This window comes from Indicator indicator, chromosome 13 (genome assembly GCF_027791375.1).
Source record: "Indicator indicator isolate 239-I01 chromosome 13, UM_Iind_1.1, whole genome shotgun sequence".
Lineage (NCBI taxonomy): Eukaryota > Metazoa > Chordata > Aves > Piciformes > Indicatoridae > Indicator > Indicator indicator.
The window spans coordinates 3,278,859-3,304,694 of NC_072022.1; the positions used below are offsets into that span (position 1 = coordinate 3,278,859).

The following is a 25,836-nucleotide window of genomic DNA, read 5'->3' on the forward strand; positions in this document are numbered from 1 at the left end:
CTCCTCCTACAAATGACCTTCAAAGGCCCCTTCCAACCCAAACTATTTTATGATTCTGTTAACAATATTGTAATAAACCCCTTGGAAGCTTGGCCTAAATAAAACTGAGCAAAACAGTATTTTGTCAAAAAGCTGGAGGAAAAAAGCCTGACTGTTATATGACAGAAACATGCATTAAAGTGCTGGGAGACCCCCTTAGCTGAGTTCTTATGTTTTGCATTTTGGCAGCATGCTACAAAACAGGGAGACAGCTAAATTTTTCATTACAGTTCTATGAATAGTCAAACTGTGTCAGGCTGTCGGGGACTCTGTCAGTGCCACTTGTTCCAGTGAGTGCAGAATGGAGGCACTTCAAGCTGAGTCAATTTGAGTCAGCATCTTGCCTCTCTGAACACCACTATATGATGTAGAAGTAAATCATAGCTGCTACCCCTGCAGCCTGGCTTTACTATACTTATTTAGGTAGCAGAATAGATTCATTGCAGGTGCTTGCTCTCTAGTGGCTCTCTTATTGAAGTAATGGGGTCACCCTGCCTGCTCGCGCTCTTACATGCATAAGCACTCACACAGAGGAGATTTTGCACTTAAAGATGTTATTTTTAATTCATGCAGAGCTCACCCTGTGTGGAGAAGGAGGAGAGGTGTTATAAAACTGCTTGTTTGGTCTGAAAGGCAACAGGTTTTTAGTATAGGATACACAAGGCATGTATCTTCATATGGGCACGAGTATGAGCTATAGGTAAAGATGTAAACTAACTAACCAAGTGTAAGCAGATGTCTTTTCCAGGAACTGTTAGCCAAAGAGAATACAGTGGGTATCTGGCATATTCATCAATCCAGTGAATTCCTACCTATTCTTGCAATCAGCAGAATAATTAATTCATTATAAGCAGTTCACAAAGCTCATGGCACACACTTTATTGTAAGCCTCCTTGGAAAGCCATCACCTAGCAATTTCTAACTCACCAAAAGGCAGCAATCCCATTTTACAGTCAGCAAATGCAGTGAACACCTTTTCATCTTAATTTCATCAAACCAGAGCATATATTCTAGCACATATCCTTAGTGCCTATTGCTAAGAACCGCCCCACACTCACCTCAGGTTGTAGGGGAACATTTGAGCTCCAGAACAAGCTCTGCAGCACACTGCCCCTCTGCCTTCCTTACCTTCAGTTGCCTTGATTGTGTAGCCATTCTCTTCATTTGGTGGTACTTCAAGCAGCTGCATGACCCTGTCCAGCAAACCATGGATAATCTCAAACCCTGGGCTCTTGTTGTAATACACTGCACCTAAATGCCTGTAGTTTCTTGCACCCACATCTGAAGAAGAAGAAAACCATTATGTTAGCTGGGAAAGTTTATCACGCTTTCAACACTGCCTTTTACATCAGTTCTCTGCTGTAATGTGAGGCACTTGTGGCTGAAAGGAGAAATGAGCATGTGAAGTGTCTTTTCTGACATACTTGTCAGGATCTCATTGCTTCCTCAGATAATTTTAATGTGAGCACTGGATGCTCACAGTCAGAAATACGAAGACAGATTTGAAATATCTTTTGCTTTGGGCAGGAAAAAGGGTTGTTACATACAAGTGTCTTCTATACAGTGACAGGTACCAAGCCTGTAGTTAAGTGTTAAAGACATTAAACCCAGACTAGCCACAATGCAAATACTCCATAAACCTCAAAAAACTTGTGATGCTGGTGGGAAAGCTAAATACTTGCAGAACTCAGCTGCAGAGTAACTACAAGCACAAAACAACCAGATGACAACTTGAGATGAGTAATAACATGAGCACGGTGATGTATGAGATCTCAATTCACACAGGTTTCCAGATCACAACTGGTGGTTTTCATGGTCATTTTGGACATCCTCACAACCAGGAGACTGTGAAAAACATGCTACACTGCACAACCTCAAGACTGATAGTAACTGTCTCCCACTTTGGGCAGTTCTTAAGTCAAACCTCTGCCTTCTCCTTCCTCTATGTTTTCTTACACTATTGATTTCATCAAAAGGCATTTTTATTCTTTAAACTTTCCGAATGAGTAGAAGTTATGGTTACAGAATCATACAATGCTTTGGGTTGAAGGTACCTTTAAGGGTCAGCTAGTCCAAACCCCTGCAGTCACCAGGGGCATTTTCAACTGGAGCAAATTGCTCAGGGCCCCAACCAAACTGACTTGGAACGTTTCAGTATCCACTCTAGGACTTCTGTGGCTACCTTCAAAGCTTTACACATTTACCTTTTCACTTCTTGAGAGGAAAATCTATAAACAGAGTAACAAGGGTACTGACACAGCTGCCAATTAGTAGCAGCAAAATACAAAATACTGATTAATGTAGAGAACTTCTTTATTGCCTTCAGGCCTTTACCTTCTCAAGGTTTAAATGTAGGCATGTGTTCAGCAAGACATGGCATAGACAACGGCCATTCATGCTGAAACCAGGGAAGGACTCTTCATGTGACTATTCTCTTAAATATCCATCCTGTTTATCTGCCCCAACTAATCATTTAATCACATTTACCAAGGACTAGAAATACATGGATTAAAAAGCACTGCAGAATGCAGGAGCAGGAGCCAACACAAAAGATGAAAGCAGAGGTTTTTTTGAGCCAAAAGGCCTTTCAACTTCTAGGGCAGCCACTTGGCAGTACAGCTGCAAGTTCTCTCATTGGTCACTGAAAGCTGAAATTACTGTGGTAGTAAGTCTGCATTTTGTCACTTTTTCCTATCATGGTAACAATTTGCAGTGTTAAATAATTCTGGAGAATGCAATCTTGAAGTTAAAATGGCAACACAGAAATGCAAAAGCTAGCAGAGGAAATACCAATAATCCCAGGAGCTGATTTCTGAGCATGGTGGCTGTTCACAGAATCATAAAACTGTTTAGGCTGGAAAAGACCTTTAAGATCAATGAGTCCAGCTGCTAACCCAACACTACCAAGTCCACTGCTAAACAATATCCCTTCAGCACCACATCTACATGGCTTTTAAATGTCTTCTGGGATGGTGATTCAACCACCTTCCTGGGCAGCCTGTTCCGGGGCTTCTCCTGGAGCAGCGTAAGGCAGATTCTTCTTGTGCTATTGCTTATTCCTTGGGAGAAGAGACGGATGCCCGAGTAGCTACAACCTCCGTTTGCAAGCTGTAGAGATTGAGAAGGTCTTGTCTCAGCTTCCTTTTCTCTGGACTAAACAATCCCATTTCCCTCAGTCATTCCTCACAGGACTTGTGCCCTAGACCCTTCACCAGCTTTGCTGCCCTTCTTTGGGCATGCTCCAGGACCTCAATGTCCTTCTTGGAGTCAGGGCCCCAAAACTGAACCCAGTATTCCAAGTGTGGTCTCACCAGTGCTGAGTACAGGGGGACAATCACTGCCCTGGTCCCGCTGGCCACACTATTCCTGACACAGGCCAGGATGCTGTTGGCCTTATTGGCCACCTGGGCACACACTGGCTCATATTCAGCTGGCTGTCAACCAACACCCCCAGGACCTTTGTCACCAGGCAGTTTCCAGCCACTTTTCCCCAAGCTTGGCACATTACAGGTTACTGTTGTCACACAAGAGCAGCACTCTGCACTGGGCCTTATGGAACCTCATTCTGTTAGCTTCATCCCATCAGTCCCTGAGCCTGTCAGTCCCATTGTGCCCATCTCTGTTTCCCATCTCTACCAAGATAAAAATCAGTAATAGTCATGAATGGTGGATAATTCATCTTCATGTTGTACTGTGCAGTAAGAAAGAAAATGTTTTCTCTTCCCTAAGACAGCATGTTCTCTGGGCTAGATATTTTCTTTTTTTCTGAGTCATTATGTTAGCAGAGTTGGTGACAACTATCTGAATTTTCATTTCATCATTATTCATCTATTCATTGGCATCTTCAGATCACCATTCTTAACTAAAGCATCAGAAATAAACATACACCACCATCTTTATACCTCATTTTCAGCTGTAGAATTGCTTGGTAAATACTGCATTTTCAAGCAGTCAAAAGAACTGTGTTATCAAAGTTATTCCTTTATAGCTCTATTGCAGCACAAGAAGTTCACTCATTACATGCAATAGGAAGATTAAAAAAAAAAAAAGTACTAGGAACTGTAGGCAAAAGCTGGTGGATGTTAGAAATGCTTCAGTTCTTTGTAATTCACTTAAGAGATCTCTTGTGTCATGCCATGGAACATTTCCATTTTTCAAATGAGCCTGCCAAGGATGTCAACCTAAATTACAGATATATGTATGTACAGATATATGTATGTATTTCTGAGACTTCAAAGCACATCCTGGGGATGCTGCTGAAAAACAATCCAAAAGATGGGCAGCTGGCTGGGGATCTGAGCCAAAGGAGCTCAGAGGAAGATAAAGCAGTGTTGTGCACTGCCCTCTTCCAAATCAGAGATGCTTCAGGAAGATGATGTGGGGGACTGAAAGGGGACATCTGCTCACTTAAACCTGTCTCTTAGCCTCACAAAAATCCCCTGTTTTCTGCACATAACTAACATTTAACAGAATCCCAGCATGGTGGGGATTGGAAAGAACCTCTGGAGATCATCTAGTCCAACCCACCTGCTGAAGCAGGGTCACAGAGAGCAGGTTGCATAGCATTTTGTCTAGGCTGGTTTGGAATCTCTCTGGGCAGCCTGGTTCTGGGTTCCAGAACGCTCACAGGAAAGAAATTTTTCCTCATGTTCAGATGGAACTTCCTGAGTTCCAATTTGTACCTGCCGCCTTGTCCTGTCACTGGACACCCCTGGAAAGCATCTGGCCCTTCTCCAGGGTACACAGCCCCAGGTCTTTCAGCCCTTCCTTGTCAGAGAGATGCTCCAGTCCCCACAGCAACTTCATAGCCTCTGCTGGACTCTCTCCAGTAGTTCCCTGTCTCTGGAACTGGGGAGCCCAGAACTGGACACAGACTTCCAGATGTGGCCACACTAGAGTAGAGACAGTTTGGAAAAATGCTTCAAAATGCAGCAGCAGCTGTAAACACAAATGCTTGAAATTGTGCTAAATGTGGGCTTGCCAGATTCTCCAAGATCACTGGTCAGAGGTGATTTTCTATTGGATTAAGTTCTTCTGTTGTGGTAAGGGAGAGAAAGGTCATTCTCTGTTAGGACAGCTGGTGTTAAGTGATAATTTATGCGCTGTACTAGTGTAACCATCCTCCCAAAAGTGACTCTCTGATGTCACAAATTAACCATACAAATGCTGAGTAACACTCAATATCAGCACATTTCCACCTGCCTTGAGCTGAAACATTTCTGCTTGGCTTTGGTTCCATTTAGTTACATGAAATCTGGCAGGCATTTTGCTCATTTAGTAGGTCAAACCTTTCTGCCAGACATGTCTGAAGAGAAATATGTTCAGTTCACCTTAGTAAGCTTGAGGTCTGTGTAAGTAGGTCTTTTACTAAGGACCAGAGCTAAGGTTCATTCACACACCAATGACTAAGATGCCATTTCAAATACAGTTAATGTCAGTACTCTTTTGACCCCTACTTTTTAAATTATTAATTGGAAATTCGGCATGCCGAAATCATGAAATAATAAAATTCAATTACTCAGTCTGGTGACATAAGCGTTCTGCAGGAAATCTCATTCCATATGTGAGAGGAGAACTTCACATTTTTCAGTGTTTGCAGTTACTAGGTATTTCTCTTCCCCCTTCCCTTTCAAACTATTAGGCAAGTTTAATTTTGCAAGTCAATTTGAGGAAGACAGTGTTTTCCTGAACACATTAATAATAATTTGAGATACCGTTCAGTCTGTAAATGCTCAGCCCACAACAGAGCACAGGGTAAAAAGCTGCTGCCACAGAAGCCTTTATCTTTCATCTGCTGTAATAATTCCCATCAAAATGAAGCTCACCACAAATCAGTCTTTACAAAGCTGTTAAGCTGCCATCCGCTAAACAGATCTTTCAAGAGCTACGACTAGCATGCATAAAATGAAACAATTTCACTTGAAAGTCCAAAAAGGTGCCCCTTAGTCCAAGATAAACAGCCCCACTCCTGGTTCTGAAGAATGCTGGTGCTCTTCTGCCATGTGTACCACACTGCCCGCGTTCTGACTGCATGCCCAAAAAGAAATGGAGCTGCACCACCAAACTGTCTGTGTTAAAAAAAAAAAAAGTCTGTGTGGTTTGCTTAAAATTGCTTATTTTGCTTGGCAAGGCTTTTTTTTCTCTCCAAAAACTCTACAAATTAGCTTCATCACCAAAGTCATTTACTTGCCATTTTGTTTATGCCTTATATAAACCTTTGTTTTGCAGACCCCAGATACCTTAAACACAACCACTAAGGTCAGAAACCAGATAATGAAATAACAGAAGCATTTCTGCTGCTGAATTTCAAGTCATGTCAGCTTTTTTTTCACTGAGGCAAAATTTCCTTCAGAGCTGTAGCTCAGTGTACAAGCTCCTCCTCCCAAAAGCTGTAGCTTGGGTGCCCCTTTATCCCCTCACAAACCACACAAAGAACTGAATCAGTAAATAAATCGCAGGCAAACTTTGTTCCAAAGTATGTTTTTACAGTTCATTTTATTTGATTCATTTTTTTCCAGCTCAAAAAGGATACTTTTGATCCTGCACAGTGAAATCTGTGTAAAGAGGCCCCAAAACACAGGCTTTCACTGAAGCTTTTGAAAACTGAACTAGCTGTTATGGCTGCTTCTTGTAAAACAATCAAGGTTACAGAACAACTCAGGGGCAGCCACACTTTCTTAGTATGGCTGGATGAAGTGGAAAGATAAGGCAAATCTTTTTATAGATGAGAAGGGAAATTGTGCTCTGTTGAGCTTTATTTATATGATTTTATATACAGACTCACTTTGTTCTTTACCCTCTATCTATCAGTGTAAGTCTTCGGATTGCTTGTTAGTTTTCCAGATGATAATTTTGTAGAAAAAATACAAGCAATCCTGCTTAAATATAATGGAAAGATGGAAAAGGGATCCATGATGAGCCACCCTGACCCTCACATTTCCCTCCAGAATAGAAACTGCCTGCAAATACAACCTGATGATCTCTTGAGGTCCCTTCCAGTCTCTGATATACCGTGATACTGTGATATTCCCAGGCTTGAGATGCAGCTGGCACAGCACCGCACATCTCTCAGACCACAGCAGCTTAAGCAGGCTCCAGTGCTGTAACAGCAGCTTGCCCTTGGTATTCACTGGTACTCCAAGGTTTGTCCACTTGAAAATGCTGCCAGCAGCTAGTTTCTCACATGAGAGAACTGGTGAGGCTACACCTCCAATACTGGGTACAGTTTTGCGCCATCGTTCCAAGAAGGACACTGAACTGTTGGAATGTGCCCAAAGAAGGTGACGGATCTAAAGCACAAGCCTTGTGAGAAGAGGCTGAGGGACTTGGGATTGTTTAGCTCCAGTGGGGAAGGGACCCCAGGTGGAGGCTCAGGAGAACCTGGAGTAAGGTGGGAGTTGGTCTGTTCTCCCACGGAACAAGTGATAGGACAAGAGGAAATGGCCTCAAGTTGTACCACAGGAAATTTAGTTTGGACATAAGGAACAATTTCTTCCCCCAAAGGGCTGTCAAGCCCTAGAACAAGCTGCCCAGGGAGACAGTGGAGTCACCATCACTGGAGGGATTTAAAAACTGTGTAGATGTGGTGCTGAGGGACATGGTTTAGTGGTGATCTGGCAGTGCTGGGTTAAGAGTTGGATTCTATGATCTTGGAAGTCCTTTCCTACCTAAACAATTCTGTGACTCTATGACTCTGTATCTCTGCAAGAGTATGAAAGAGCACTAGCTGAAGGGTAAATGAAAATGGTTTTATCAACACAAGCAACTTAGAGCAGGCTCTTTGGTGCTAAATTGTCTCACACTTATCCTTGCAGTATTCTCAAGAGATTTTAAGGGACATTTTGATGCCTCAAAATGTTTGCAATGTACCTACTTGCACTTTTGAGACAGCAATTAAATTGGAACCATGTCTCTCTAATCCAGCCAATCTCTTCACTCCTGTGCTGTTCACTTCAATAAAAACCCCAATGTATATAAGACTAATACAGAAATACAGATCTATTACCATGTGGATTCTGAGGAGCCTCCTCTTACCTGTGTTAGGATCTTTCACTACAATGTCAGAGATCTCGAAGAGCTTGAGAGGCAAGGGCATCTTTCGGTTGGCAGCAATGGTTTTCAGCAGCCCGGGCAGGAGGGTTGTACGCGCCACCTGCAGGACAAACATCGATACTGCAAGTGAAGCACTTCCCAAAACAGATGGGGTTTTATCATTTCACAGGTGTGCTTGAGCTGCAGCACAGGGTGCAAAACAATCTATATGATTTCCTCTTACACTTTTTTCCATACAAATTTAGTCCCGCTTATGGAAAAGGTAAATACTAAGTGCTGAAGAGCAACTGAAGGAGCTGGGACTGTTGAAGTTTGAAGAAAAAGAGGCTCTGAAAGAAATAAAAACTATGGGCACGCTTTTAGGTGGTGTCAGAATAGCTGAGAAGGAGTTGTATTGGAGCTCTCACTCTGCTCTAGCAATGAGTATTAAGATGCTTAAAGGGCAATGCAGGATTTAAAGGAAAGAAAAAGGAGGAGCGACAACAGTTTATAAACGTAAAACCACGTTTCTTGTCCAGAGCTCAGGAAGTTTAGAGCTTGCCAGGTCTAGTAGTTCCATTTATACTGAATAAATGTTGGAGCTGATTGATCATCTGGGATTTTCTACAATAAGAGACCTCAATGTTGCCACATGCTGTCATACAGAGCATGGTATTTCTCTTTACTGAAACATTAATAGTATTGCACACCAAATGGGGTATTTCTCCCTGAAGGAGTAGCAGAACATAACTGTTAACAAGTTTAGCACACAAATATGCATAGGAAAAGCAGCTCCATAGTTTTTACACTGTATTTCCTGATAGTTCTTTTCTCTCCTCTTAAAACAGAGAATCTGTGACAGTGCTGCTCTCAAAATCAAACCTGAACTCTCTCACCTGGAATTCTGCAGTTTTGGGGTTTGCTATGCGCACTGCTTTTGTGGCAGAGAGATCCATGCCGAGTTTATCCGCAATGTCTTCTTGAGAACACTGAGAGGAAGACACAAAAAACCCACCAAGGTCAAGCAGTTAAAATAGACAGTAAGCCAGTGATGAAATCTGATAGGAAGAATGAACTATGCAATTGTAGCACTTGCTGAGGGCCCGTACTGTTATGTGGAACACCCACTCAGCACAAAAATTAAGCCCAGTCTTAAAATTAAGTAGACAAACTTGTTTATCTACAAGTGTTAATTACTCACAGAAATAAAGCTAATTTAAAACAAACAAACAAACAAAAGGCAAGTGATACAAAACTAGGAGTGACTGGATGCTATCCTGGGCAACCTGCTCTAGCTGACCCTAGTTTAGTGGGGGGTCTGGACGGGATTATCTCCAGAGATCCTGTTCAACCCCCACCATGCTGGGATTCTGTGACTTATGCTTCTGTCATCTGTGCTAAAAACAGAGGCTCAGATTTTGCCTCCTGACTTGCAGTGGGTCTTTATTTCTGAGAACAGCACTTATAAAGGGATTGGTACTTGAGGTTTCTCACAAAGACAACAATCCCTCAGGGCCTGTGTGCAGAAGGTGAAGTACTAAAACCAGGTCAGATGGCCAAGCCATCAATTTTCATGGCTGCACAGGATTCTCACAGTTGTTGTCTTCATTTAAGTTGGAATATTTTTAAAGTTCTCATTCTCAAGGTGTGTTTTTCAGCTGGTTAGTAAAGAAATACACATGTACTTCATCAGGTTCAGATGATGTCTGTGCATACAGCAACAGATGCTACTGGTAAGAATTTACAGCTTTATTAATATAGCACAGAAACCAAGAGCAGACCAGGCATGTAATTGAGGATTTGCTAGTATACTGCACTCCCTCTGCGCTGGCAGCACTCAGAAAAGTGTGTTGATAGACCAAATGTGAGGAAAAAAAGCAGATGATACCATCTGAGAAAGTGGATTACTGAATACAAAACCCTTAAAATCTTAAATTAGTGCTGACCTTACTAGGAGAAAATGATGTTAAACAGTTTTCAGATGCATAGCTAAACTCCAGTGTGTTACTATGATTTAATAAAAGTGCATTGTGGCTACACTGGAGCTCCTCCCATTTTGTGATCTTACAAACTTCTCCTGCTGCAGTTCACAAAGGCTCTCAGTTATAGTAATGTAATAGAGTCCATGTTTTTTATCATATTACCCATTCAGTGTTTTTTAAAGCCCTTATTCTACAGGTGTTCTTCCATGCAAAACAAACCCAGCTGTGGGAAAATTCATAGAGGCACCTGTGTCCCCTTGGTGCGTATTGTAACTTTTTTATGGGTGCTCTTAAAATAAACCCTCTGGCTGAATAACTCAGATCAGCTTGGGATCCTAATATATCTGTCTTTTAGTGGTTGAGGCCCCATCCCTGGAGGTGTTTAAGGTCAGGCTGGATGAGGCTCTGGCCAGCCTGATTTAGTGTGAGGTGCCCCTGCCCATGGCAGGGGGGTTGGAACTGTGGTCCCTTCCAACCCTGACTGATTCTATGATTCTAATGCAAGGAATCCTGGGCAAGTAAGAATGCTAAATAGAGGCAAACAGAAAGAGTGATCATTCATTTGTAGTAATATTCACCAGAAAGTACTAAATTTTTATGTTTATCTTCGAGATTATCAAACTATGATGAATTTCACATCTGGTGGGTGAAATCTCAGTAGAGACTTGTTGTGTTACAATCTCATCCTACCAAGTTAGGCTAAACCCAGTACTCATAAATTCACAGAATGGTTTGGGTTGGAAGAGACCTTAAAGATCATCCAGTTCCATCTGTCCTGTCATGGGCTGGAACACCTCCTGCTAGACCAACTTGCTCAAGGCCCATCCAACCTGCCTTTGAATACTTCCAGGCTTGGAGCCTTCACAACTTCTCTGGACAACCTGTTCCAGCACCTCACCATCCTCATGGGGAAGAGCTTCTTCCTATTGTCTAATCTAAACCAAGTTTCTTCCAGTTTGAAGCCATGACCTTTTGTCCTATTGCAACATGCCTTTGTAACAAGTCCCTCTCCAGCTATCATTTAGGTCCCTTCAAATACTGAATGGCTGCTCTAAGGTCTCCCTGGAGCCTTCTCTTCTGCAGGCTGAACAACCTCACTTCTCTCAGCTTGTCTTCATAGGAGAGGTGCTCCAGCTCTCAGATCATCTTCACAGCCCTTCTCTAAACTCGCTCTAGCAGTTCCATGTCCTTCTTGTACTGAGGACTCCAGAGCTGAACACAGTGCTCTAGGTGGGGTCTTACCAGAGTGAAGGAGAGAGACAGAATCCCCTCCCTCAATCTGCCGGCTGTGCCTCTTTTGATGCAGCCCAGGAAACAGTTGGCTTTCTGGGCTGCAACTGCACATTGCTGGCTCATGTTGAGCTTCTCATCAATCAGCACCCTCAAGTCCTTCTCCTCAGGACTGCTCTTTATCCATTCTCTGCCCAGCCTGCATTTGTGCTTGGGATTGCCCCAGCCCAGTGCAGGACCTTGTGCTTGGCTTTGTTGAACTTCATGAGTTTGGCACTGGTCCATCTCTTGAGGTCCCTCTGGATCCCTTCAGCAGCTAGTTTTGCTTCTATGCTTAAAACTACATGCCACATTAACAGCGACTCATTCAATTTCTCTCACCTACAACCTCACAAAACATTACACTAGAACTCCAAAGCACTAGTAAACCATCACCTGCCAAAACAGTAATGGATAATCCTGGGACATCTTTGGAATATGTCCTCAGACCATTCTCTGCAATTTTAGCTGCATTGCCATTCCAACACAAGAAAAATAAGAAATTAATCTAATGTACCAGGGCAAAAGTGAGTGCTTCAGTGAATCCAGCAGCTGCCAAGTCCAGCCTCAGAAGTTCTGTGAGCTTATTGAGGGGGAGCTAAAACAAAATGAAAGAAAAAATATTTCAACTTCCATCTAAAAACATTTTTCTGCTCTTTCCCAAGGGGATTCTGCTGTTACATTGTGGTGAATTCACTGGGGAGGTACTAAGCTGTGTGCTTATAATTTTGGAACACACCAGCCCAGCTGCCTTTAGGCTTGCCTGAGGAAATGAAATCTCCCAATTAGAGATTTAAAACAGGCTCCCTACTTCAACCCTGCCTTTTTTCAAGTACCAGCAACCACTGGTCTTGGACTTACTCAAATCAGCAGGGCATCTGTTTTGTATCCTATCCATGGTAAATACTTCTCAAGGCAAAGCATGTCAAAATCTTTAATTCCTAGGTTCTGTTTTTCCCCAAAGCCCTTCTGGCATGCACTAGCCATTTACTGACAACAGAGCATTTATTTGAAGGGGTAAATCTTACCTGATTAGCTATGGTGTACGTTTTGGGAACAGTCATCTGAATGTTGTTATAACCATAAGCTATTGCTGCATCTTCTACAATATCACAGGCATGGATAACGTCTGCTCTGGTGGGAGGGATTTCAATCTCTAGTGTGTTCCCTACGACGTGTGACTTCAAACACATCCTGGTCAGCAGCTTTGCAAGGCTTGATGGAGTTTCACTGTAGCAAAACAAGACAGTGGTGATTTATGGATCTTGCACTGTATTGACTGGCTTTGTAAAAAAAAAAAAATAAAAAAAAAATCAATGTTTCTGCAGCATTGCCTTCGATCATGGAGAATGTCCAAATGCTTTATGGACTGTACACAGATTTGGCATTTCATCAAAACCAGTTCAGATTATGACTCTAGAGACAGGAAGTTTTATTTACTTCATAACAGTTATGTGAGGCCATAAAGAATCTTTCTGTGATTCACTTTCCTTGAAAACAAGTGAAGAAGCCTTACAGAGTTGATCCAATTACCCAAGACAACCCCTGAATTTTCAATAAATTAAAGACAAAATAAAATCACAGGGTAAATATTTTTAGATCAATGCAATAATCAATGTTTTCTAGTTCTTTTTTCCACAAATAATGTTCATGAGCAAAAATTGATGTTGTCACTTGCAATAACATACCTGATTCCTACTCTCTTGTTAATCAATTCAGGTTTCACCTTCTCTTTCCGGTAAGCCAGTTCCTAAAAAGAAATACAAAGCTTTTAGCATACCCAGTGCCTACTATTTCTTCCTAAGAGGATCCAGCTTTGACATCTTAGTAAACTAGCTTCTTCTAATTACAGTAAAATTATATTTACAGCCAAGTGTGGAACATTAAATTAATATTTAAGAGAACAGGATTCTTGAACATGTATTACAGTGCATGATGTGGCTGGTCACAAGAGGTGCTCGCCAGGGCTCAGTATTGAGGACAGTTCTCTCCTTAAAATCTTTATCAATCATCTGGACAAGGGGATTGAGTTGGTTTGGCGATGACACAAAGTGTAAGTGTTGCTCTGCTGGAGAGGAGGAAGGCTCTGCAGAGGAACCTGGACAGGCTGTTTGTATGAGCTGAGGCTCAACAAGGCCAAGTGATGAATCCTGCACTTGTGTCACAATAATCCCACAAACACTACAGGCTTGGGGCAGAGTGGCTGGAAACTTCCTGGTGGAAAAGGACTTCAAGGGTGGTAGCCAACAGCTAGATGAATATGAGCCAGCATGTGCCCAGGTGGTCAAGGCCAACAGCATTCTGGGTTGGATCAGCAACAGTGTGACCATCAGGACTAGAAAGGTGATTGTCCCCTCACACTCAGCACTGGGGAGGCTGCACCTTGAATACTGGATTCAGTTTTTGGCCCCTCACTCCAAGAAGGACACTGAGGTGATGAAGTGGATCCAGAGAAGGGCAACGAAGCTGGTGAAGGGTCTAGAGCACCAGTCTTTTGAGGAGCAGATGAGGGAACTGGGGTTATTTAGCCTGGACAAAAGGAGGCTCACAGCAGACCTTCTCACTCCCTACAACTCCTTGAAAGGAGGTTGTAGTGAGGTGATTAGTGGTCTTTCTTCCCTGGTACCAAGTGACAGGATGAGAGGAAACAGCCTCAAGTTGCACCAGGGTAGGTTTAAGTTGGACCTCAGGAAAAATTTCTTGCCCAGGATTGTCAAGCCCTGGAACAGGCTGCCCAGGGAAGTGGTGGAATCATCATCCAAGGGGGTATTTAAAAGACATGTAGATATAATGCTGATGGTTTAATGGTGACTTGGTCATGTTTATGGTTGGACTTGATGATGTTAAAAGTTTTTTCCAGCCTAAACAGGTCTATACTGTTCTCAGTTAAGATAGAAGGTTGAAGGCAGCCTGAAATCCCTGCTATTAAAACATCTGATAATTTCTGACATACCCAAGTAGCAGAGCTGCTGAAAGTTTCTAGTCACTAGTTCACTCAAAGTCAAAGCCCTAAAGCCGTGAATGGTGATACGTCTCATGGGTTAGTTCAGATCAAATGACTCTTAAGGGGAAAAGGAAAGAAAATCTTCTATTTCCATACTGCTACTGAATATGTACCAGTGTTTTACTTATAAAACTTGTAGTGTATTTAAGGAAGTAATTTTGTGTGTATTTACTTGAGTGTTTCTAAACTTCTAGCCATACAAATCCTCCAAAACTTCATCATCTAAAACCGGGGTTTTTTTGCTCTATTTTATCTAGGGAAGGTGCTTTGGTTACTGCTGAGATTTAAGGCAATAGGAGAAGGAACTTCCTTTACACTTTTAGAAAACCAAAAAGACTATTACTGCAAAGAGGTCTGAATGCAGGCAGAGCTGCACCTGAAGTCATCGTTCCTTACAGCCCTTCCTAGCATTTGAGTCTATAAAATAGTAAGACTGAAACATCCAGTTACAAAGTTATTTTAACTGAAGGGCATTAAAGCATCCAGATCTGATAAGTAAATCATGCTGAGGCTGACTTCAGTTGTCCACTGGCTTAAGTCTGAAGGATCTCTTCCTGCATTCATTGTTCCTGATTTGGAACATGTAGGTTTTAAAAGCTTTTGACACAGATTATGATCTTTGATCACAATCTTTATTTGTTCCTCAAGAAGTCTGTATCCCATGAACCCTAAACAGTAACCTTAGACCCTTCTTTTTGGAGTATCAGTGTGACTGTATTTTTAGCCTTATCACGAATTAGTGGAGCTTCGGAATGAGTTTCCCAGACAAGAGGAAGCTTGAGTTATTTTTTGTGGGGCTAGAGAAGGCCATGAGTCACTAATACACAGACAGTGCTAAGCTATAGTGCCATTAGAATCAACCCATTAAAATACGCAGAGATGTGGTGCTGAGGGACATGTTTTAGCACCAGACTTGTTAAGAGTTGGATAAGGGTTGGACTTGACGATCTTAAAGGTCTTTTCCAACCAAACCCACTCTATGATTCTATATCCTGCTGCTGCAGAAAAAGAAAACAATGCCACTCTTACCAGACTGCAAACAAAATCCTTTCCTCAAAGGTACTGAGATACCCTGATGCTTACCGGGTAGATGTGAGTCTTCTTGTTAGGATAAACTACTTCTACTGCTTCAACACTGAAAGAAACAGGAAAACGGAAGTAAAAAATCATAGAATCAACCAGGTTGGAAGAGACCTCCAAGATCATCCAGTCCAACCAATCATCCAGCCCTGAGCAATCAACTAGACCATGGCACTAAGTGCCTCATCCAGTCTTCTCTTGAATGTCTCCAGGGATGGTGACTCCACCAACTCCCTGGGCAGCCCATTCCAATGGGCAATCACCCTCTCTGTGAAGAACTTCCTCCTAATATCCAGCCTACACCTCCCCTGGTGCAGCTTGAGACTGTTTTCAGCACATGGCCTCCATGGCTGGAGGTTTATACTCACCTGAACGGCTTTGCACAATATTCACTAAACATCGTGACGATAGTATCAAGAACAATTTTTGCCTACAAAATAAAGACAATAATTCACATTGAAATCTCTCATCTGCTTGTGTTGCAGTAAACAAAATACCTTAACAAAAAATGAGAGGAAAAAGATCTTGTCTTACACTCTCTCCATTCTATTTCTATTTACTAACTTAGCTACCCAAATCCTGGCAGTCTAGAATATTAGATTCAAACTAAGAACATGTTTTCCTTCTGCTGCAGAGCTATTTACATGAAAACTGGATCTTTAGGTTTCAAGTTTCTTAAGCATTTATGCATCTTTGCTAAACTCTGTGCTGAAGATACACAGGGATAATAAAGAAGGCTGGGTCTTTCCAACCTTCAGTCTGATCAGTCATTTCACTGAAGTTGGTGTGCGAATGTAGAGGCTGAAGCACTATGCTCTGTTTGCTCTGTATGTAAGATACACAGTTTTTATTACCAGTTGAAACTGGGCCATCCCAACCTATAGCTTAATTAAGTCTTTTCACGGAAGTGAGGTGAGAATGTAGAAGCCAAAGGACTTGGTCATATCTCATCAAATAACCTGAGCTGCAAAACCTTCTGGTTTACAGGGAATGTTTTAAGAGACCAGTGTAACAGAATATCATCCTGGGATTCAGATCAACTGCCCAATCTACAAGAGTTGTTTTTTGATGCCTCACAGTGTAATACCTTCCATGTAAACAGCACAGCATTATGTGCTGCATATATGTTTATATGTATGTGTATGTAAAGGCCTTCTTGCTCTCTACAACTGCCTCAAAGGAGGTTGTAGCGAGGTCAGGGTCAGTCTCTTCTCCTTACTAAAAAGTGAAAGGGTGAGAGGAAATGGCCTCAAGTTGCACCAGGTGACGTTTAAATTGGATATTAAAAGAAAATTCTGCACCGAAAGGGTTATCAAATACTGGAAGAGGCTCCACAGGGAAGTGGTTGAATCATGATCCCTGGAAATGCTCAAAAGACACAGAGATGTGGTGCTGAGGGACATGGTTCAGCATCTAACTCTGCCAAGAGTTAGAGAATGGTTGGACTTGATGATCTTCAAGGTCTTTTCCAACCTAAAGGTTTCTCTGATTCTGTGTTTATTTTTACTATCAAGGGAAGCTGTAGCAAGAAGCAATTATTCAGTAGTTAGCTTAGAAGCGACTCCCCAACATGTCAATTTTCTCATGTAGTTAACATGTCATGGTGTAGTAAGGTGAGTTAAAAGCATTTTTGCTCTTAAGCATCAAGATACAGACACTTTAGGGAAACTATCAATGAATACCAACCCCATATTCCAGAACAGGCAATTGTAACTGCTTAGCTGTCATGCTTTGCTTTGAGTTACACAATTTGCATATGGAAAGACTTCCACTCAACAATTCTTTTTTCACAGCATCCCTGCTTGAAAAAGATAACTAAGAAGAAAAAGTGTTGTCTTACTTCCCTCAGCCCAAATTTTAAGTAGAAAACAACATGATTTTTTACAATTTCTGACAAAATAGGTGAATATTCTGACAAAATAGGTGAATTTTACCCTTTTTGAAGCCTTCCAGGTTTAGAAAAAGTGCTCAACAACAAAAAAGCCCCTAATTTACTTAAACTGTGTGTACATTACTTCTGGTTGATTTAGTGTCAAGCTAAAGCCACAGAACAAAACCTAAATCCAACAAAACCGTAACTCTGTCTATGCAACAAGACTAAAATTGTGCGGAGGGAATTCCGTGTAGTCTTACAATTTATTCCACCCTTTGAAATGGGAGGTTGGCTCCATGAAGCCAACAGCTGGCTATTGTAGGTTTTTGTGCATTGGAGCCCTATTTTCCCATTTCCCCAGAGGGAAACCAGTGATATTCCAGCACATTCATAGCAGGAAAGATTCATTTACCTTTGTTAGATCTGTGCCTGTACATTCAATGAACACATTTCTGGTGTTCACACTTATTTTTGTGTGATCTCCTAAAACATGTGAAGAAAAAAACATGTTAAGAAATGTTATTAGCTTTCTTGTAATGACAGCAACACTGACTCTGTTTTTGATTCAGACCAATCACTGTTATCTTCTACAGCTTAAAAAGCCACTGACTACTGCACCACCATTCACAATTCTTACTAAAATAGCATTATTTCTGTTTATGAATCAAAAAGAGGAAAAAGACAGACCAGACTCACTGACCAGGTTATGCTTTACACTGGAAGACTGGAGGATCTACATTTACTTCAGTATCCAGTTGAAGCAGCAAACCAACACAACAGTGGCCACCTCCTGGTGGCAAAGTGGTTCTGCACTTCCAGAGCATCTCCTCTTTCCTGGCATTAGGAACATGTTTGCATTTGATGTGTGACTTGTGTAAGAAAGCAGCCTTGGAGAGGAACGTGTGAAATGCTTTATGAAGTGATTGATGAATTTCCATAGCTACTTCTGTGACCAGACAAGACCTGGAAAGCTGCGCAGTAGAGAAAGACCTGGCGATGATGACCAGCAGCTGGCTGAAGAAGAGCCACATGCCCAGGTGGCCAAGAAGGCCTACAGCATCCTGGCCTGTATCAGGAGTAGTGTGGCCAGCAGGACCAGGGAGGTGACTGTCTCCCTGTACACAGCAGTGGTGAGACCACACTGAGTACTGGGTTCAGTTTTGGGGCTCTCGCTACAAGAAGGACACAGAAGTGCTAAAGCAGATGCAGAGAAGGGCAATGAAGCTGGTGAAGGGTCTGGAGAACACATCCTGTGAGAAGCAGCTGAGGGAACAGGGATTGTTTAGTCTGGAGAAAAGGAAGTTTAGGGGAGACCTTTTTACACTCTACAACTATCTCAAAGGAGAGTGGAATGAGGTGGGTGTTGGGTCTCTTCTCCCTAGTAACAAGTGATAGTATGAGAGGAAATGGCCTCAAGTTGTGCTAGAGGAGACTTAGATTGGATATTAGAAGAAACTTCTTCAGTGAAAGGGTTATCAAACATTGAAATAGGCTTCCCAGGGAGATTGTTGAATCACCATCCTTGGAGGTGTTTAGAAGATGCAGAGTTGTGGTGCTGATGGAGATCATTTAGCACCAGACTAGGTAGATGTAGAGAACAGCTGGACTCAATGATCTTAAAGGTCCTTTCCAACCCAAATGATTGCATTATTCTATCTCTTGGCACTGTCTGCTGACACATCACAGGTTTGTCTACATTAGTGATGCAGGTCCTAGCATGGTTTCCTCTAGGTGTGAATTTGTTTTGTTTCTGTACAGGGAGTCATGGGTTGTGCACAGAAGCACATCACTGATGCACTCAAACTGTTTCTCATCTTGAATAAGCAAGGTAGAACAAAGACTTACGGGCATCACCTCAAACGTCTCTCTTACAAACAAGATGCAAAGTGTCCCAGTAGTTGGTTGCTATGCTGAACCTCTGCAGATGGAATGCATTTAGCATTTCTGGATTCACTTCAAAGCAAACATAACCTTTCACTTAAGTGCTTGTAGATAATAATAAAAAAAAGCCAATACAGATGTTTGCATTTCATCATCTGTTTAAAAAGTACCTTTAACCTGGAAGCTTCTCTCAAACACTGCTCTTTAAAACAGAGACAGGTGTTAAATTTGGCACAGCCTTTTTAAGTGAACACTTCAAACTTGGGAAGAGCCTAGCAAAGAAGGATCAGCACAGTGGTTGACACTACCTTCAACTCAAAAGAGTTGAGTTCTTACCACAGAGTTTGAGCTGCCTTTTGGGAAGATTTGGGTTAGCTGTTTAAAATATGGATAAGATCAATTAGGGAATCCAAAGAGATTATCACTGCAGATTTTGTCAGTCAGTGTAGGGAAAGCTACTGTTTCTTGACTTAAATATACAGGTACAGTGAAGTACCTTTGTTAAAGGAGTAATTCTTGTCATGGCATTATTTGGCTTCAGTAAACATGGTTCTCCAAACTCACCCACAGGTAGAAACAACACAAAACAGTCTAGACCCATTTATTCTTTTTAAGCCCTTAAAGTCTTCTAGAATCTCAAGAACTGTTTTATACTGCTGATAAATACACTGGGCTTAAGTCCTTGGTGAAATGTTCTCCACTGTGACCACAGAAAATGGAGTTGCAGTTATCAGTTTACAAAGTAATTTCTTGTATGCTTCTTTTAGATAAATGCCTGATGAATAACGTTATTGTAGGCAAAAAAAGTGCTTTCCCAACAAAGGCCCCTGCCACAAGAAACCTTGATTTCTAGAAGGGTGTGAGAAGCTAAATGCAGTGAGATTTCTACATTCTCTTGATAGGGATGAGAACTCCAGCAGATTAGGAAGGGAGTAAATGATTTGGTTGCACTTAAACAGAAAGACTATATGAAATCATACGGGAAACTATGTTAAGGAAACAGAAAAAGCCTTATTACATATCAATGTTTTTGTTAGTCTGACTCACAATCCAAATCCAGCAATGCTATAAATTAGTCAGAAGTAGTCTTACCATTGATGATTGGTGGCATGGACAGAACAACCCCATTGCTGTCATAGATGACAGGGTACAGAGGCTTGTTTTCAATCAGGTGTAAGTAGTGCCGAAGGTGGCTGTCGGTCTGGAGGAACAAAAGCACAGCCTGAATTTCACACGAGCTCACGGGTGAACTTCCACAGTGCCACAATCCTTTGCTGAGAGATTAGCAGGAATGTTTAAAGTCTCTGATACTCCTTATTTCCCAGCTCTCTTACTCATCTTTAGTCAGAGACCTTTAAGAATTTATTGACCTCTATGACCAGTCTGTGTGCTCCCACAGGGCTGTATATTGTAATGATGATGATAAAAGTATCCTTTTCAAATGCTGACATTTAAAGTGTCCCACAAAACCACTGTAAAATTAGACCTGACAGAATGTTTTCCTAGCCTTTACCTAGTTTTATCAAGATGCTGAGGCAAGAGCAGTGCCAGACTTAACTTGAGCCTTTTACACAGCTACATTTGCTTGGTAAGTAGTTGGGTAAATAATTTAACATTTTCCTCAAGTAAGTTGGCCAAATTAAAGTAACATTCAGCAAAATCTGTGTTATTTATCCCAAGCTTTTCTCAGCTTTGTACACTGAGTATCTTACCAGTATAGACAGAGATACAGACAACCTTTTTAGAGGGTACAGGTTGTTAGTAACCTTGTACATGTTAAGAGCAACATGAACACCAGTCTTCATGTCAATAAATCAGCTTAGTCTCAGTTTAATATCAAACTCATTATTCTAAGGGTCATGCTTTATTATCTTGGATAATAAAGTATTACCATTAATTTCTCATGAGTGAGCAAAATGTAGAACGTTTAATGAAGCTACAGAAGATATCTGTGTTTTATTTGTAAAAACAACTCTAAATAATAAGGATATGAGAGATATCAAGCCTTGGAAAATTATCTTCCTGCATCTGGCACATTAAGTCTAAAAAAAACCTACTTACCCTGTACAGATCCATAATCTGTGAAGCTGTGTACTCCTGGGATTGATTCAAGGGCTTGAACTTAATTTCAGAAGGTCCTTTAGCTGTAAAAGTAAATGGACCAGAAATGGTGTCCAAGTCATGGGTACCTATTGCTACTAGTGCTCTTTTCCTAGAAAGAAAGAAGGCAAAATAATGATTTTACTGGATACTTGGAGCTCCTTTGAGATGGTATTTCATTATGCTCTATACTTCTATGCATTCTACCATGAAGAAGCAGAAGGGTAACGTTGAGAAGCCTGGAGAAAATCATACATGTAGATGCTATAAGCTACTTCAAATTTTAGCACTAACCTGCAAATATTTTGGTGCAGTTTTTCTTGGAGGTCAATGAAACTGTCATAACGCTCCTTGGTAAAAGTTATATCACGAAGGACTGCAGCTACGGCATGAGGTCGGATTTGGACAGTCTGCAATTTACAATAACAACATGTGAGGAATCTCAAGTACACAGAAAATTAGAATGGTTCTATGTGCACTTTTCTTACTACAATCCTTTTTTGTAAAGCAGTAATCAAAAGGAAAATTCATGGAAACAAATTGGAATCTCAAAAGGGAAGAAAAACCCCAAACAAACCCACTCCAGGTCTGGTAGAGACAAGGAGGTTTCCAGTATCCTGTGTAATGACCCAGACAGTCAATATAATGTGGGCAACAGAAACTCTGATTTGATCTACTACTAGGTTCATCCCCCAAAACTTGTCTGCTGTTCCTCTCTCTCCCTAAAAATAAATCCCAATGAGTAGAGATAAATTTCTTTAACTCTTGTTCTGTAAGTAGGATTCCAGGCTCACTACTCATGTAAAATAGGTACTGATACCAACCCTGCTGGTTCAGATACTCTCAATAAACGTACAAAGATGCAAAAAACACTTTTACCTCTTCAGTGATAATCAGCCTCTGCACCTCACCCTGAGGTGGTATTATCTTTTCATACCTTGGCATGTTTATCCTAGAATAAAATCAGAAATGAGTCTGTAACTGAAACAAAGGAAGTTCTCAAAATGAAGGAAAACAGAAATGCAGCAGCACTTCCATGTAGAAAACGTTCTTAGTAACATTTCTTGGCATGTAATTAGCTTAGTGTTTAAAATTTCTTTTCTAAGGAATGGTAAATGGATTAGCCAAGCAAAAAGAAAGGATTCAAGAAGATGAAGTCATAGCAGAAAAGTGAAGTAAATTATATCTTTTGGTATTTATTAGAGGACCACAAGGAAGTTCCTCTCATGAGTTCTTTACAGAGATAAAGTCTCAAATGCAACAGCAGCTTAAGAGTTTTTCTAACAGACTCAAACTCCAGCAATGTTCTAGTCTAGTCTTTAAAAAATATACAGTAGATCCTTCCCCAAGAGAAGAGCTGATGAATCTAAGCTACATGAGATCATACTCAAAATCCAGGCAAGTGGCAAGTCTGGTTATTGACCAGATATAGACTTGATTTAAATAAGTAACAAAGCAGACAAATCTCACAACTGTGCATTACCTTTCTTTAAAGACCTGCAGTCCTCGGACCAAGCCTTCAAGGCAAAGAAGATCATAGCGGTTGGCAGGAACATCAATTTTATAGAGAACAATCTCAGATGCACCCTTTGCCTTTTCTTCACCTTTTTCTTTACTTATGATGTCTTTCTCAGATGTCTGAAATGAGGCAAAAATGTGATTTCTAACTGGAAATATCTTAACTCTGACAAGAGTATGATAGTAAGATAACAGAATAGGAAAAACTAGAGATGATAGAGCAAGAATCTCCAGGCTAGCAGATCCCAAAAGAGAAATGAGACCTTGTTTTTGGCAACAGATGAGCACATGACTTGTCATATCACTCTGAAATAAAACATAACATAGGATGTTCAGATGTCTTTTCATAAACATCATTAAAATATCACAGAATCGTGGCATACTTAAGGTTGGAAGGGTTCTTTAGCTGTCATCTAGTTCAAACCCCCTGCAGTCAGCAGGGTCATCTTCAACTAAATCAGGCTGCTCAGAGTCCCAGACAACCTAACCTGGAATGGTTCCAGGGATGGAGCATCTACCACCTTTCTGGGCAACCTGGGACAATGTTTCACCACTCTTCAGTGTAAAAAATATCTTCCTCATATCTAATCTAAATCTTCCATCTTCTGGTTTAAAATCACCACCCCTTGTCCTGTCACAACAGGGCATTCCTGCTAAAATGTTTGTCCCTACCTTTCTTACTGGCCACAGTAAGCTCCCCCTGGTTCCTTCTCCAGGCTGAACAACCCCTACTTTCTCAGCCTGCCATCACAGCAGAGGGATTCCAGCCCTTGGATCATTTTTGTGGCTTCCTCAGGACCCACTCCAACAGCACTGCAGGTAGGGTCTCAGCAGAGACATTGCCAGTTCATGTCCAGCTTTTCACCCACCAGTATCCCCAAGTCCTCCTCCCCAGGGCTAATCTCAATCCCATCACATCGAGTCTACTTATCAGTCACATCAAAATAGGTTTAGGAGAACAAGATTTATGTGGATGCAGTTAACAGGGCCAGCAAATTTTCACAGGTACAGAATCTAAATCAAAACCAGAGATGGCATAGACATTTCCTTGGTACATGCTAGAGGGCATTGGCCAGCAATTCTTACCAAATAGAAATGCTACCAGTACACTACTTCTGCTGAAAAAATAATAAATAGGGTCATAGAATCACAGAATCTTTTAGGCTGCAAAAGACGTTTAAGATCAGAGTCTGACCATATTAACTGAAACTGTTACTTACAACTTCATCAAGCTCCAAGCCAAACTCAAAGCAAAGCTCATTAAATTCTTCATCAGCTGCAAAGAAGATGAATTTTGGTTAATAAGCAAACCTCAGACTTAATTCTTTTTATGTTTATTTTGAATATTTCTCTAACAATCAAGAGATGTGCCAGCACCCTCATCACCTTTGTAGGACCCCCTGGACTCTCTCCAGTAATTCCTTGTGTCTCTTGAACTGGGGAGCTCACAATTGGACACACTAGTGTGGTCTCACTAGGGCAGAGTAGATTTGGAGAAGAACCTCCCTCGACCTGCTGGCCATTCCCCTTCATGCACCCTGGGCCACCATTGGCCTTCTTGGCTATGAGGGCACATTGCTGGCTCATGAGGAACTTCTTGTCCACCAGGAGATCAACCTCTAACCAGTACTGGTGTAGGGGATTATTCCTCCTTCGGTCCAGCAACCTATGCTTTCCCTTCTTGAGCTTTATGAGGTTCCTTTCTGCCCAACTCTCCAGCCTGTCCGTGTCTCTCTGAATGGCAGCGCTTCCTGATAGTGTGTTAGGCACTCCTGTTTGGTATCGTCATCAAACTTGCTGAGGATCCACTCTGCCTCCTTTTCCAGGAGATGAAGATGATGAACAAGACTAGACCCAGTACAGACCCCTGGGGAATACCGCGAGGTACTGGCCTCCAACTAGCCTCTTGCACCGCTGATCACAACCCTCTAAACTGTCCTTCAGCCAATTCTCAATCCACCTCACTGCCCACTCATCTAACCCACACTTTCTAACGTTCCCAAGGAGAGTGTTTTGGAAGACAGTGTCAAAACCCTTAAGGTCTGAGCCCTGGGATTTCCGCGAGGGTTAACTCAACTCCGCGGACACGGATAAGCAGCCTCATCTCCGCCGCACTCCGGGGTTAGTCCGGGCCGGGGCGAGCAACCGGTGGAAGGCGCCGCGACCGATCATAGCCCAGCGGCCACAGTGATCGGAGAGACACACGGCAGGGCCGCGGCCGCCTCCTGAAACATCCAGAGGATCCCAGGAAGCTTCGGCCAGGAGGCGCTGGGCACGGCGGCACCACGCCGCCTCAGCCGACACCCCGCAGGAAACGGGCAGGAGCCACCCCAGCCAGTCGGTGACTCGGAGGGCGGCGTGAGGCGATCCGCAGCCCCGCGCATCCCCAGCCCGCCCAGGCCACTCACTGTAGCTTCTGCCCAGCGCCTGGAAGAGCAGATGTCGCTTCACGCTGACAGTCGGCATGGTGGTAATCAGTTCGCCCGCACCGCGCCTGCGCGACCTCCCGCCAGGTCCCCTCCACGCTGTGCTTCTCCGCGCTGCCTGAAAACTGCCCGTCATTCCTCAATCCCGTGCCCGGCGTTCCCCTCGCTGCCCAGCGTGACGCTGAACAAGCATACAGGTTAGACTCCCTTGGGATGAGTGTGCCCGTCTCTGTGCCCAGGGAGGAGGCGGGCAGCGAGCCGAAGACTGGCAGCGGGGAGGGCAGCTACAGCCGTGACGTCAGCCCATTGGCAGGGAGCCCCCGTGCCCTGCCGGCGGCGTCCTCCGGTGTCAGGCATCGGCGGCGTGAGGGTTGTGTTGGGGCGGCGAGCTGCTTCACCGGGGGAATGGCTGCAACCGGGATGGTGCTTTTGCAAGTTTTGGGGTGGTTTAGTTTCATACCGTGTTGTGAGGGTTTTTGACGATGCTTGTCGCTGACATCTCGGGTTAAGCGCCGCGGGTGTGAGGAGGTTGTCTGTGTGGTGGTTTGAATAGAAATGAGAGAACTAAACCCAAACAGGCCCAGAAAAATTGATCAGGGGGCTGTGAGGACAGTCTGAGTGTTAGGATTATTC

At 42.5% G+C, this 25,836-nt stretch overlaps 1 protein-coding gene across 1 annotated transcript in view; it reads right to left on the bottom strand.

Moving 5' to 3' along the window:
- FARSB (phenylalanyl-tRNA synthetase subunit beta) overlaps positions 1–25,243 on the bottom strand; it is a 40,128-nt gene extending 14,885 nt beyond the window's left edge. The window contains exons 1-16 of the mRNA XM_054386069.1: positions 25,186–25,243; positions 23,998–24,053; positions 22,743–22,897; positions 22,139–22,211; positions 21,554–21,669; positions 21,221–21,371; positions 20,252–20,360; positions 17,691–17,761; positions 15,774–15,835; positions 15,409–15,460; positions 13,010–13,071; positions 12,350–12,551; positions 11,839–11,919; positions 8,967–9,059; positions 8,074–8,191; positions 1,168–1,320 (exon numbers count right to left, since the gene is read on the bottom strand). Coding sequence (XP_054242044.1) covers positions 1,168–1,320; positions 8,074–8,191; positions 8,967–9,059; positions 11,839–11,919; positions 12,350–12,551; positions 13,010–13,071; positions 15,409–15,460; positions 15,774–15,835; positions 17,691–17,761; positions 20,252–20,360; positions 21,221–21,371; positions 21,554–21,669; positions 22,139–22,211; positions 22,743–22,897; positions 23,998–24,053; positions 25,186–25,243 — 1,612 coding nt within the window. The remainder of the gene's footprint in view (positions 1–1,167; positions 1,321–8,073; positions 8,192–8,966; positions 9,060–11,838; positions 11,920–12,349; positions 12,552–13,009; positions 13,072–15,408; positions 15,461–15,773; positions 15,836–17,690; positions 17,762–20,251; positions 20,361–21,220; positions 21,372–21,553; positions 21,670–22,138; positions 22,212–22,742; positions 22,898–23,997; positions 24,054–25,185) is intronic.
- Positions 25,244–25,836: the final 593 nt, after the last annotated feature.